The sequence below is a fragment of the Xiphophorus couchianus genome, chromosome 8 (assembly GCF_001444195.1).
Source record: "Xiphophorus couchianus chromosome 8, X_couchianus-1.0, whole genome shotgun sequence".
Classification (NCBI taxonomy): Eukaryota; Metazoa; Chordata; class Actinopteri; order Cyprinodontiformes; family Poeciliidae; genus Xiphophorus; species Xiphophorus couchianus.
In genome coordinates, this window is record NC_040235.1 from 5,471,291 (window position 1) to 5,485,562 (window position 14,272).

Genomic DNA, 14,272 nt, shown 5'->3' on the forward strand with positions numbered 1-14,272 from the left:
TATTTTTTCCCAGTTATTCATCATTCATCTTATGTATGGTATCAATAACTGGCCAGTAGGGGGCAGTATCACTACCTGAATGATGGCTAAACGGATCTCAGGGGAACATCAGATCAGATATTGAGACGTCTGTAAACTAAATTTACCTGATTATTAATCAGAAGTTCTTACATTATTTTTTGCAGTGCCAAAAATCCACTTGGACTTTACTACCTCCATGGTCTCATGTTACCATGGAGACATCAGTGTCATTGATGTAATTCATATGAATGGAAAATAACCTAAAATTCTGTGTAATGTTCTCATAATAACAGAACTTGTTATCATCACATGGCCACAATAACAGATATAAACAGAACAGTTACAGCAGTTAGAAACAGCTCACCTCTCTGATGGTGGAGATCCAGAAGATTTAAAGCCAATGAATGCATCCATTGACCTGTCGCTCTTAAAGGACACACAGCTGGGTTCTGGTTCTGATTCTGGTTCTGGTTTGAGTCTCTGATGGATCCTGACAGAAACATGATGATTAAAACTTATTCAGCAAAGAGGAGCAGCAGCAGCTTCATCACCACGTCTGTTCTGGCCTGATATAGTGAACGCTGTGTGAAAAGGGCTGTGGACAGTTAGAGATGGTGACCTCACCTCTGACCTTTGCTCTGGCTCTCATCTTCCCCACACAGTGTGGTTTTAGAGGGAGGGACTCCCTCCTCTCTGTCCTCAAACTGATCCATGCTGCTGAATTCACATCAGCTCACACACACTTTCTACCTTCACCTGCAGAGGAAACACACATCATTCATCTGCACATCAACTCTGATCATCCTTTACATCATTAGAGCTGGAAAAAGATCAGCTGCTCCTCCTCTGATTGGCTCTTCTTCTCTGCTTCATATCAGTGTCAGGTGAATGCAGTCAGACAGGAGAGAGGCAGAGGAAGCTGCCATCAGCTGCTGCACTTCTACTATCAGTCCACTAGATGGAGACATGGAGCAACATTTACATTCACTGATTCAACCTGAACAGGAAGTATTTTAGTTAGTTAATTAGTAATTACAATAAGTGTGACCTGAAAAAGTGGATTATCTGCTCCATCAAAGTTCAACTAATTAATACTGTAATCTGACTGAATCAGAGACATTTTAAGAATAATATTTCATTTTGAAACAAAGCAGGAAGAAATTGTTGTGTTTGACATTTTCTTGCTGTCAAGAAACTGTCTCAACTGGAACTGTCTCCAGGAATCACGGAGTTTGATTCCTGGAAATAAAATCATGAAGCAGTTTATTTAAAGAACAGAACCATCAGCTGTTCATCATGTTTTCTTCCTTCCGCTTTATCAATTATTTAATAATCCTGTAGATTAACTTTCAAACAGCAGGGAGAAAAATCTTTGAGCTGAATTTAGAAGTGAATATTTTCTCCAAACATCAGAGAACAGAAACAAGTAGAAAAGTTTCTGTAGACAAACTTCAAGTAGAAACAGACTTACAGTTTGTTCAAACGATTGAAAGAGTTGAAGAAGAACATCTGACTGAGACCCAACAGAACCGCAGTAGAACCAGACTAATGCCACACCTGTACAGAGACACAATAAAACTGGACTTTTACCTGACATAAACCACATGACTTCAAGGTCAAGGTGTTATAAATGTTGAATAACTGATTATGTGACAGCTCACCTGGTTTGTAGTTTCTTCTTTCAGAGCAGCAGAAGGTTTGCTGTAAAATCAGAGGCAGGTTGATAAAATCTTCATGAGGAAGGAGAGAAGTTCTGATGAAAATGTTTCATGATGGTTATTGATGATAATTCTGCTACCACTTGATTGTTTTTCTTTGTGCTAATATTTTATTATGTTCTTAAGTTTTTTTTAATCTTGTGTTTTCATGGTTGTTATTTATGCAACATAATTTGAGGAGAAATGAGTCCAGAGAAAAAAGCAGCTGGTTGATTCCTGCTGCAGTAACTGGTCTGACTATAAATACAGTCAGAATATGAACAAAACATTAAACAAACTAAACTGTAGTCCTTAACATCACCACAGTACTGCAGCTAAAACCACACATTGTTCTAATGCAGATTATTCCTAAAGCTCCTATATAATCATTGATCATTATGTTAGTGTGGTGAGCAGAGTGAGGACAGTCTCTGTTTAAAACCAGGATCAGCTGAGGAGATTCTGCTGATCCAGCTTGAAACCCTGATTTCATTTCAATCATCAACCTGAATTTAAAGTCAGAGTCAGATCAAGCAGCAGAGAGGTGGCAGCTTGTTCCAGACTCATTATTTACACATGCAGCTGTTTTCCAGCTGTTCTCCACAGCTGGAGGGAGGGGGGATGTTTGGGAGGAGAGAACCTGAACATTCAACCTCCAGGTTTCACAGCTGGATTCTGACCTCAGCAGCTGGAACAATGACACAGATGAAACCAGTGACTCCTGAAAAATGGGATGTTTGGATCTGAGCAGGTCTGCAGATTCCACTGACTGGGATTTATTCAGAAAATGTCTCAGAGCTGAGAAGAGCTGAGCTTCTTTAGACTGAAGGCTGGGAAATCTGCCCTCCTCCCATTCAGTGATGTTCAGGCTCTGAACTTTAAAAACTAAAATTAATTAGAAACATCAGGAATTTTGTCCACTAATAGTGGTAATAGTAAAACCAGACACTTCTGCTGTTGACTGAATAAAGTTGCCATCTTATATTTTTAAAATTGTTGCTCTTTATAAGAAATAAACCTGATTAAACTTGTTATTTTGAAGCAACAACCATTTATAATTATGTTATTGGCAAACTAATATAAACTAAAGCTGATGTATGGAGGATCAAAAGTGCCTCAGTCATGATAATCACCATTCATATCACAATTATCGCCATAACCACATAAGCTAACAAAGCTAACATCTTGTATTCCACAAATGTAAAGATTGAAATTCTTAGATTAAAAATATGTGGAAAATTGTATATTTATGTCTAGTTTTATTTTCTATGGCAGAGTTTTCGGGCCAAACTAAGGAAAAATATACAATAACATTACAATCTACTGTAAGTGTGTCTGTTTGGTGAGAAAATTATTCTAAGTTAACATCTGCTGATCAGGTTACATTAAATGCTTGTGAACTCTCATCTAAAGAACCTGTTTGGGTTAAAGACACACAAGGTAGGAAGTTGCTTTCCTGCAGCTGCTTGGGAACCAGACTGTCTCTCCATGTTTTGGATCCTTATCCTTGATATAAAACCTGCATGTTGACTCTGCCTGTTAGAGCTTTTCACTCTGAACTGCTTCATTATTGATTGTCTTACAAACTCTCTGTATTGTGCACAAATAAACCTGATTGAGTGATTTCATCTAACAGAGCTTGGAAATTAATTTTTTCCACAACAATTTGGTGTCAATCAGGACACTCGGCTCCAGCCTCAAACTTGAATTAGGATTAAAGAGAGACGAGGGCTGCTGGTCGGCTCCACGGCTCCAACATTGGGATCAACAAATTCAATCCACTGCTATCTGGTGAGACTCTCACTCAGGTAATAAATTAACTTAAAAACTATTAATTTTAGAATCTTAAATAGTAAAGGATCTGATCAACCTTTCTCCCTGAGGATTGAGATTGACCAGATTAATAGAGATTACAAAGATAAAGAAAAATAAATGCAAAAAAATCAATTTAAAAAATTTGTATTCTAAAGAGGAAACCCCACTAATTCAGAAGAATTGGTCTGAGTGGTTCCCTGGTTTTTTCTCCTGCTCAGGGTGAATTGTTTCACTATAAAATAATGAAATATTAGAAAATAATATGCATGGTGTGAATGAATGGATAAAAAGTGTCATTTCTCCTGCAGGTGGTTCATTGAAGCTGTTTTGAAAGGAAGAGAAAGAGAATTAGAAGCAGAGGAAGTGAACTGAGGCAAAGAAATCAAACAAAGAGTCTAGTTGATCTTGAGAAACTCGAAGAAAGTTTGGAAGGTTGGATGAAGAGAAAGAGAAAAATGCTAAACAAATGGAAATGCTTCTTTTTCTGAACATAAGTCTTTAGTTGATAAATTACAGGCCTTCATCTAGAAAAGAAACAAAACAAACCCTAATTGATTTCTACTGCTTCTTCTTCCCTCTGTCTGAGCCTCACTGAGGTGCATTTGACCTCTGACCTCAACTCCTCAACCCTGTCCTCCATGGACCAGATGATGTCCCTCTCACACCACCAGCTGATGAAAGAGATCCAGTAGATCCAGTGGATCAAGAAGATCAGGAAGATGAAGAAAACCTTCATCACCTCCAGCCACTGAAGTGTCTGTTGATCCTGATTTTTATTTTTGACACCAGAGAACTGATGAAACATTTCCATTCAGGGGACGACTGTCAGGTCTCCTGTTGGACATTTGGACTGAAACTGTGTGTGACTGAGCTTTAACAACCTCCGCTGGTCTGCTGTCCAGTATCAGCGTAGAGAAAGAAAAGATAAACATGATTCAAAGCTGTGAGAGGAGAAGACACCACTCTGAACTGGTGATGCTTGTTTCATCTGTGGACAACATGGACATTGACTGAGGGACGATCTGGACCAGCCAGAGATCCAAGACCAGAACCAGTTGGACTGACAGGGAGCCGGAGGAGAGAGACGGGGAGGATTTCACTGCAGCGACGCCGACAGCAGGAGGGAGAGAGAGAAGAGAAAGAAGAGCTTTAAGATAAGTTACACACACAGTGCAAAGAAGACTGCTGGCTTATTAACCCCGTTCATATTTAGAAATTCTTTAGCGAGAAAAGAATGATTTCAACAGACTGACAGTGTTCCTTTTTCTACATTTTACCTGCTTTCAGATGGGAAAATCAACATTTTCTTGTTGGGTTTTTGAATAATTTACACTACAGTTATCTATACCTTCACTGAGCAAATGTAAGATTTTTGTGGGATTTTCTAGAAAACTCATGAAATTGGTTAAATATATCATAATTATTTTTTGTTCTTTGTCTAAGATTTAGATTAAATAAATATATTAAATGTCTCAATAATGCTAACTTTAGGCTGAAACAACAAAATTAAAATGTGCATAAAATCAAAAAGTGAAGGGGTTAACATAAATAACATAAACTGGATGTGGAGATTTTCACTAAAATAACTAAATCTGATTTGACAAAAAGCTTAGATAACTCTATGTTTAACTTTATACATTAATTTATAGTTATAATTAGGATAATTTACTTATTACCATGCTTTCTATTACATGATCAAATATAATCGATTATTCTGATGATTAATTGGATTAAAAATTGGCACATTCTGAAGATTTCTCTTTTAACCATTTACATCTTTTTAGAGCTGTATAGATTAAAAGGTACAAATAAACAGATATTTAAATCACTTATTAGAATATATATGTTTTTTCCATCTTTAATCCAAAATGTATATATTTTAAACTTTCTAACTTCTTTTCTGCAGTTCCAGGGTGAGTCTTTCTTCATGACTCTTTAAGGAATGAGAAGCTCAGCTCAATGTTTTTATCCAACCTTGTTATTAATCAGTGAAATAAGTTGGAGGAGAGACGTTTGGTTCCTGTTGCAGCTCAGTGTTAATCTGGTTAATCTGAGAGATGAGCTCCAGTCTAACACTGCAGTGAGGATTAAAACCGGCCAGACAAGGTGAGGGATGGAGGAGAGGTCACCATCAGGAAGTTTGAACCTCTGCAACAAATGGAGCCTTGGCGAAAATTCAAACTGGGAGACTCGACCAGCTTCACCACATCATCTAATCACTACGCCCGACCGCAGCCAATCCGGACCGGAGCTTCACGCCGCTCCAGCCAATCGTCGTCCAAAGACACCTTCAAAAGTCCGAGCTACCCTGGGGTCTTCCTGCTCGTCAGCCGTGCTTCGACCCACCTCCTCCCCTTCTCCACCTTCACCATGAGGGTCGTCCTCCAGGATCCCTTGTGCTCTTCCTCTCCAAGCTCCGCTCCACCACCAGTTTCGGTCCCAGGGGGAAGACTATCCCGAGCTCGCCGAGCAGACCGCCTGCTCACGGCGATCCTCGGCTCACGGTCTTCTGCCGGGTCCGAGCGCCAAAGAAATTGTACCATTAAATCTTTTTAACTGCTATTTTCTTCTCCGTGTGAGTCTCTCCAGATTGAAACTGCATTTTAATCGCAACCAGCTGCTGATTTTACTGGGTTTTGCTTTTTCCAGTTAAATCCTTTGTTTTCCGGTTTGGGTTGAATCAGGTGTGGCCCACGTTGGCGCTGTGGCGGGTCATATCCATGTTGGTTTATTCACTAAAAACAGGTTTACTTTTTGTTATCAGATTTAAATGTAAAATATAGCAGAGATGCAGCGATCAGACCTTTTCTGTCCAACACTGATCTCCAGTTTTCATTCTGCTCTGATCTTCCAGTTCCTGGGATTTTTTCTCCAAAGAGAAAAATGTTCTGCAGGTTCTGAGTTTCAGGTAGAAGTTCTGAATGAAACAGAAAATATGAAGATTTTCCTACTTTATGCTTCAAAGCATTGACCTCTGACCTTCATGGGATGGGAATGTTTTACTTTAAATTAGGACTTTCTGAAAGGCAGAGTTGATGAAAAAATCTTTTTAATGTAAATATTTAAATTTGACCAGGACAAGAACAGAATGAGCAGCAAATGAACCAAATGCAGAAGAAAAATGTTTTTATTTAAAACACATGAAGAAAAACTGCAGCAAATTTACAAAAGGAAGATTTAATATTCAAATCTGACATGTTTAGAAAAATAGGAGCCGATAGAAATAGAAAATGTTCAGTGATTGAGAAAAACTGATCAACATTTCAATGAAATCTGATGAATGAAAGGAAAAAATAAGAGAAACAACATCTTGATATTCAGTGTGAAGCTTTGACTGGAAACAAACAGAAAAACATGAGGATCCTGGAATAATCCTGGAAAAATCCTGGAATAATCCTGGAATAATCCCAGCTTCCACCTTTAAAGGACTGTAATAAAAATAGCTTCAAAGGATTCAATCAGAATTGTTTCATCAAGAAATAGATTGTAGAGACTGAACTATCTGTTCAACAGTGAGAGAGTTTCTCTGACAGGAGGAAAATCTTTAGACTCTTTAGACTCAATTTAGCACAGAAACACTGAGGAACCGGACCTGAGCCACGAGAACCCAAAACCAGGAACCAGAGGTTCAGTGAATGTGGTGTTGAAGGTGTGGAGGAGGATCAGTGAGTCAGAGGAAACTCTGTAGAAGGACAGAATGCCAGCAGGACAGTCCACATACACTGCTACTCTGTTAGAGACAGAGGAGGAGGAGAGACGAGTTTCTATGTTATTGTGACAGACAGAGTAACCAAGACGATCACAGCATCTCAGACTCCAGGAATGATCATTATATCCAAACCAACAGTCTCTACAGTCTCCTTTCCTCCTGATTCTTCTGTAACTCACTGATATATCAACTCTTCCTCTCCACTCGACCTCCCAGTAACAGCGACCAGTCAGACCAGTTCTACACAGCAGCTGAGGCCAAACATCAAATCTATCTGGATGATCAGGATATGACTGAAGCTCCTTCACATATGTCACCTTCCTGATGTCTTCAGACAGTTTGAGTTTTCTGCTCACTGTGTTTGTGTCGATGGTGAGTTGACAGGAATCTGATGGAGAGAACAAACACAATCCAGCTGCAGTTATTGATCATTTATTGACACTTTGATGATGACTCCTGAATGAGTGATGTGACAGTTTGAAGATGGTTGAATGTGAGCTGCTTTGTTGTCATGAATCAGAAGAAAAACACACTTACACTTCCTCAGACCTGGTGTCAAGAATAGGACTCCAGCAGGCTCCACCCTGAAAGGAGGAGGTGGGTCAGACCATCAGTCTCTTTCAGCAGCAAACATGGACATTACATGTCTCTCAGACACACATTGTCCTCCACTGAGACAGGAACAGTACAACATTTGGATTGCAAACTCCAGTGGATGTAGGAAGGACAGTTGGTGCTGCTGCAGCACAACTCATTTCTCCAAACACAGGAAAAGCTCCAACAGAGAGGAGAAAGGAAATCCCTCAGTAACAACCTGAAGAAACTCACTGAAACCTTAAAGGACATCAGGAAACTAAGGAAACATTTCTGGAAGCTCAACCTGATTTAATAATCAGCATTAAAATACAATCAATCTAAACTCTGACACAACACCTGGATACCTGTTCCATCCACACTCCCACACACAGATGAAGGAATGAAACACTAAACAGCCCTGCTGCTGAAAACCTGCTGTGGCCTCACTGTAATATCCAGAAATGTTGGATTGTACTGCTGTTGCAATCAGAGGCCAAGAAGAAGCTTCAAGTTCTTCTCCTGTTCAGCTCTACGTTCCTGTCAGAGACTTCAGCTCCTCATGAGGAGAACAACTAAAGCCTGGAACAGACTGACACTAACATCCTGACATCTCATCCCTGAACAAAGCTTTGCAGCATCAAGGTGACTCTTTGCGCCATATATGGACAGATTTCCTATAAAGGGGGCGGAGCCTGGATTGGAGGAACCAGCAGCAGCTTCCAGGAACAAACCTTGGGAACCTCTGGAGGAGAACATGGAGATGAGATTCCTGCTTTAATCAGTGGATTCATTGATAGAAAACATGACGACTGAAATATCTGAGAGCTGCAGCTCCATTTTCTACAGATCTGCTGGAACATCAGATAGAAATGAAGAATTTCATCATTTCACATCAAATCTGTTCATCTTCCACAGATACAACTGAATTATTGACCTGAACTGGTTCTAAAGGTCTGGATGGTAAAAACATCCATTGTTTTTATGTCTCATTAGTTTCCAGAAAGAGTTGAAATGTTTCAGAAGCTTTTATCCAGCAGCTCAGTAAAGATCTCTCCTCTTTCCAACCTGATTTAGTCCATGAAGCAGAACATCTCTGCTGCTGCAGCAACAGGAGGAAACTTCTCCAGCTCTCAACTTCTACACTCTGACTGCTTGGAAACAGATCATGGAGGAACAGCCTTTTCTCCAGGCTGCCTCCTCCTGACTCTAGCGCCACCTACTGGCTGTTCACCAGAGGTGGAAAAAGAACTCAAACAATGTACTGAAGTAAAAGTACAAATAAACAGACAAAAATGTTCTCTAGTAAAAGAACCACATTAACATTTTTACTTGAATAAATATTTTTAAATATTAACAATATCCATCCATCCATCCATTTTCTTCCGCTTATCCGAGGTCGGGTCGCGGGGGTAGCAGCTTCAGAAGGGAGGCCCAGACTTCCCTCTCCCCGGCCACTTCTTCTAGCTCCTCCGGGGGAATCCCGAAGCGTTCCCAGGCCAGCCGAGAGACATAGTCCCTCCAGCGTGTCCTGGGTCTTCCCCGGGGCCTCCTCCCGGTGGGACGTGCCCGGAACACCTCACCAGGGAGGCGTCCAGGAGGCATCCTGACCAGATGCCCGAGCCACCTCAACTGGCTCCTCTCGATGTGAAGGAGCAGCGGCTCTACTCTGAGTCCCTCCCGGATGATTGAGCTTCTCACCCTATCTCTAAGGGAGAGCCCAGCCACCCTACGTAGAAAACCCATTTCGGCCGCTTGTATCCGCGATCTCGTTCTTTCTCCTCCTGACTCTAGCGCCACCTACTGGCTGTTCACCAGACATCAGGAGAAAAGAACTCAAACAATGTACTGAAGTAAAAGTACAAATAAACAGACAAAAATGTTCTCTAATAAAAGAATCACATTAACATTTTCACTTGAGTAAAACTAAGAAAGTTTGGGCTTTTATAAATACTTAAAGTACTAAAAGTAAAAGTATTTTCTGAATGTATTTTCTAATGGCTAATACAATATCATTTAGTGTACTTATCATATTTAATTTGAATACATCAATAATGAGCCATTTAATGATCAATGCTGCAGATAAATCATGTTTTATTGTGTTTACTCTCTGTGACAGTTTATATTTAGATTTGTGATTCTATGCATCAGAATATCAGGATGACCTGCGTCTCTCTAACAGTCCTTAACTACAGTTGTGCTGCTTTGACAGCATTTTTCGTTAATAGTTTATGGTTATTGTGTTAATGCCATTGTAAGTTATTTGTAATCGCAATAAGTGCGAAGGCTTTTATTTTGAAGAATTACTGTGTTGTCTGCCACGGACTTCCTGTTTGGTAATTTCCGGTTTTCTCCGTGAGCTGCAGCAAGCATTGCTGAATGTGTTGTGTCTTCAGCATTTAATCCTGTGCCATCCGCGAGAAATTAAGGCGAAGCAATGCTGTAAGTGTTATTTTCTGATAACATACATGTTGTGTAAGATGTATCAGATATTATTTTACGAAGATGTTAATGTTTAGTTATGGCGGCGGATATTCTTGTTTAACCATTCATAGTGGATTGCATATAACTGCAGAGTTTATGTATGTACTGTAAGTTTCTTAGGACACATAACTAAGTTTGTATTGTTTGTTCTGTTTACAGTTTTCACCCAGCTTATGATACGTGGAAGTCGACAGTAAATGTTCAATCTTGCTACACGTCTCCCTCTCATCAATTTGCTGTGGTTTACCTTGGTGTTTAGTCGGAGTTGTTACACTTTTGATGAGAACACTACAACAGTCATTTTCAATAAATTAGAATATTTATGAAAAGTATTTCAGTAACTCAGCTCACAAGTTAAACACATCATACAGAATAATTCCCCACAAACTGTTTTAAAGATTTTATTTGTTAATGATGATGATTTGTTTCTTACACCTCATAAAACTGCTCTGTAATCTGATCAGAACTGCCTTCTTGTCAGATTACAGACCAATACAAAAACCTTATGGCAGAAATGTGGGTTTGATGAAAAATATGTTTAACAAAACAAAGCTGAAGTTGGTTCCCGATTCCAGCTTATTCTTCGGAAAATGCCTAAATGGCAATTCGACCTAATTTAAATTTTTAATTGTTCACTATCTTCTGCATTTTAAATCTACTGTAGTTAAAAACCTGCAAAACCTAGACACTTCACACCCGGACTTCATTTTTCTTCTCTAAAAGCAGAATACCTTAAACCATGTTTGTGAAGCTAATAGAATTAAAATAACCTATATAAATATTAATCATTATATTTAATGACTGTTAGACTCTATATCTGTTTCTGGAATGTCTGCCTTGTGAGGGATGTCTGCAGGAAGCTATAAGCGTGCCAAACTGAGAACTGACCTGGTAGGAAAAACACCAAAGGCTAAAGGATCAATGATTGTGACCCAGAGACACGGGAACTGCTTTGAAGTCCTCACATGTACTTAAGACAGGAGATTCTTTGTTAAGAGAAGATTTACGAGTGTGTGCTACCAGCTGGATGTTATGTGTCCCCCACCCTTTTCAGTCCAGCTGGTGGCTAATGTAAATTAGGGCATCATGATTGCAAAATAAAGGAGGAGAAGCAAGAGAGGATTCTCAGAGCGAGTTTGGAGACTGTGAAAATCAGTCTCTCCTCTCTGCTCTCCTCGCAAGTAAAATTAATTAATTTGTCTTTCTTCTTTCTTTTATTAAGGTTGAACCTGACAGAAACCTTTTTCTGATTTGTGAAACTTCAATAAAGTGCAATTTTTACTCGTTTTTACATGTAGTTTATATTAGTACTGCTCTAATTTCAAAACCACAACACGTAGGCTGTTCATATCTGGACTGGATTATTCTCAACTCTTAGCAGAATATTTTATCCATGTTTGGGATTTGTGAAACCTGTATTTGATTTGTGAAACTTCACTTAACTTAACAAACCGCTGCAGAAGATCTTTCCTTCCAGGAGCCATCACCTTCTACAATAACTCTTTGAAGAATTAATGAGTTACACCAACATTTAATTTCCATTTGGGATTCATAAAGTGGATTTAATTAGAATTGAACTTGAATTTGAAAATAATTGCATGGAACAAGTGTAAACTGTAATCTGAACTTTAGTAAAGTTTCACAAATCAAATAAAGGTTTCACAAATCTGAAACATGGATTAAAAGATTCTGCTATTAGAATTTAGGAACTGGAACAGTTCTAGTTTAACATCACTGGGACATTCATGGCAGGAGACACTGTGATCCATGAGCCCCGACCGCAGGAATCAACGTTACTGCCAGTTCACTCTAGCTTAGAACTATTTACAATAAATTGTGTTTATTTATTGCAGTCAATTTAAAAAAGAATTGGTAAGATTACATAAAACTTCTCTAACTGAAATCAATTCCACACCCAAAAGTCAGACAGCGTTTAGCAGCTTAAACTGCCTCAATATGTTGTTTTTTTCAGATTTGATGGTGAATATTTGAAAGCTAGCAGTTCATGCTATCAGGCAGGCAAAGGCGCCACCAGAATCATTGATTACTTTCAAACTAACGAACAAATCACAAAAGTGCAACGCGACTTGGATGTGATGTATACAGCAATGCTTTATAGAAATATGGTTCTAATATTCTAATATTCTTAATATTCTTCTGCTGTTTCTCCATTTACTGTTTTGTTTCCATCCCAACATATTCCATGTGCATTATCGTCACCACATATTACTGATTATCTAGACGTTTAATCTAGATTAACTCATTCTAATCTAACTTTCATAATTGTTATCTTTAGTTTATTTCAGATTAATTTTTATTGTTTATATTGCTACAAATTCTAGATCAGTTCCTCTACTTATTTATCTGAATATAGTTAGTCTTTTCTAGATGTTGCTCATCTTTCTATTTCTTTCTGTAACTGAAACATTTTGTCATGTCTCTTCAGCACCAATAATTTCTGCTTTATGATGTCATTTATCTGCATATTTTTAACTTCCAGTCCATCAGCCAATCAGCTTCTTGTATTTTCTCAGTAGATCCATCAGTGGAAGCCCCGCCCAGCCCATGATGCTCCTGGTTTGTGAAGACAGAGAGACAAACTGAACTCTGATAGGAAACAGTTTCAAACTGATTTTCTCTCTCCAACCTCTTGGTTCTACATGGAGCTATATTTGGCCCCCTGCTGCTCTGACTACCATGTCATCGTGGTTCCAGTAGATGGGTCGGTTTCCCAAGTTCATACAGTACCATGTGAAAGATTCCTACAGTTTAAATGGGCGGCTGTTTGCAAAGTCACACAGTCAAAATTAAAAGAAATAATTTTAGTTATTTAACTGTAATAATAGATAAAGGTAGGGTCAGAATATACAGTTTTGCAAACTAAATATTGAATTGTCAAACTAAATACTTAGCTTCAAACTAAATATTTCCCAGCAGACTGTCTAAAGACATTTCTCCCTCTTCCTCCTCTATCAGACCTTCTCTGCTCCTGCAGCAGGTTCCTCCATACCTGAGAGCTTCCAGTCTCCAGTGTGGATCCTTCAGTCCAGCCGACAGCAGCTTCACTCCTGAGTCTCCTGGATGATTGTAGCTCAGGTCCAACTCTTTCAGATGGGAGGTTTTTGAGGCCAGAGCTAATGCCAGAGAAGCACAGCCTTCCTCTGAGATCAAAGAAGCTGATAAGCTGCAGACACACAATTCATCACATGATAAGAATATGAGAACATTGAGGTAGAATCCAAGGTCTGAACTGGTCATTTTAATGAGAGGAAAAAAGTCAATAAATTGTGTTTGATCTGTCAATAAGATGAAATAGTAATAACACTCTAATTCCATTGCATGAGCAAAAAAAAATCAACATTTGTCACTTATATAACAAATCAGAATAAAAACTTCCTTCATTGTTCCACAGCAGGGAGATCAGATTTACGAGCAGCAACTTTACTGTAAATAGAAGAATCAGATATTCAAGAAAAGGAAAAAACAAAAAATAATAGGAGACTGTAGAGTAAGGACACATTTAAAGCAGAGAAATAATAATGCTGTACATTTAATAAAGATAGCATAATCAGTTTGAAAGAAATGTGCAGCTGAGTACGGAAATTTATAATTATATGTAATCAAACACAACATATTTGTATGTTGAAACAGTGGTAGACTATTTAAAAGAAACTTCAAAAGACTGCATGTAACAGTCAGGGTATGAATAATTAATGTGCTTGTTGGGAGCAGTTCTGGTTAGAAAGTCTAACAACTGCTGGGAGGAAGGATCTGCAATAATGTTCATTTGTGCGCCTAGGATGCAGCAATCTATCAAGTATCCAGAGTTACACTATCAATGGAAACCTGACTGCTGCCTTCCTAAATATCTCTCTTCTTGGTTCTCAGCCTGGGGTAAATGAGAACCAGCAATGTTTTGTGTAGATACTTGTTAGTCACTTGTTGCAGATCCTATCACAGTTCTATGCTGGAA

General features: G+C 38.8%; 2 protein-coding genes across 2 annotated transcripts in view; both read right to left on the reverse strand.

Annotated features, from left to right (window-relative positions):
* The window catches only part of LOC114149904 (NLR family CARD domain-containing protein 3-like), a 37,513-nt gene that overhangs the window by 14,596 nt on the left and 8,645 nt on the right, over positions 1 to 14,272 (reverse strand). The window contains exons 3-6 of the mRNA XM_028026014.1: positions 1,683 to 1,774; positions 1,493 to 1,578; positions 646 to 777; positions 386 to 511 (exon numbers count right to left, since the gene is read on the reverse strand). Coding sequence (XP_027881815.1) covers positions 386 to 511; positions 646 to 734 — 215 coding nt within the window. The 5' untranslated portion in view covers positions 735 to 777; positions 1,493 to 1,578; positions 1,683 to 1,774. The remainder of the gene's footprint in view (positions 1 to 385; positions 512 to 645; positions 778 to 1,492; positions 1,579 to 1,682; positions 1,775 to 14,272) is intronic.
* The window catches only part of LOC114149750 (protein NLRC5-like), a 1,536,511-nt gene continuing 1,529,217 nt past the window's right edge, over positions 6,979 to 14,272 (reverse strand). The window contains exons 31-32 of the mRNA XM_028025804.1: positions 7,780 to 7,826; positions 6,979 to 7,630 (exon numbers count right to left, since the gene is read on the reverse strand). Of these exons, the coding sequence (XP_027881605.1) occupies positions 7,098 to 7,630; positions 7,780 to 7,826 (580 nt within the window). The 3' untranslated portion in view covers positions 6,979 to 7,097. The remainder of the gene's footprint in view (positions 7,631 to 7,779; positions 7,827 to 14,272) is intronic.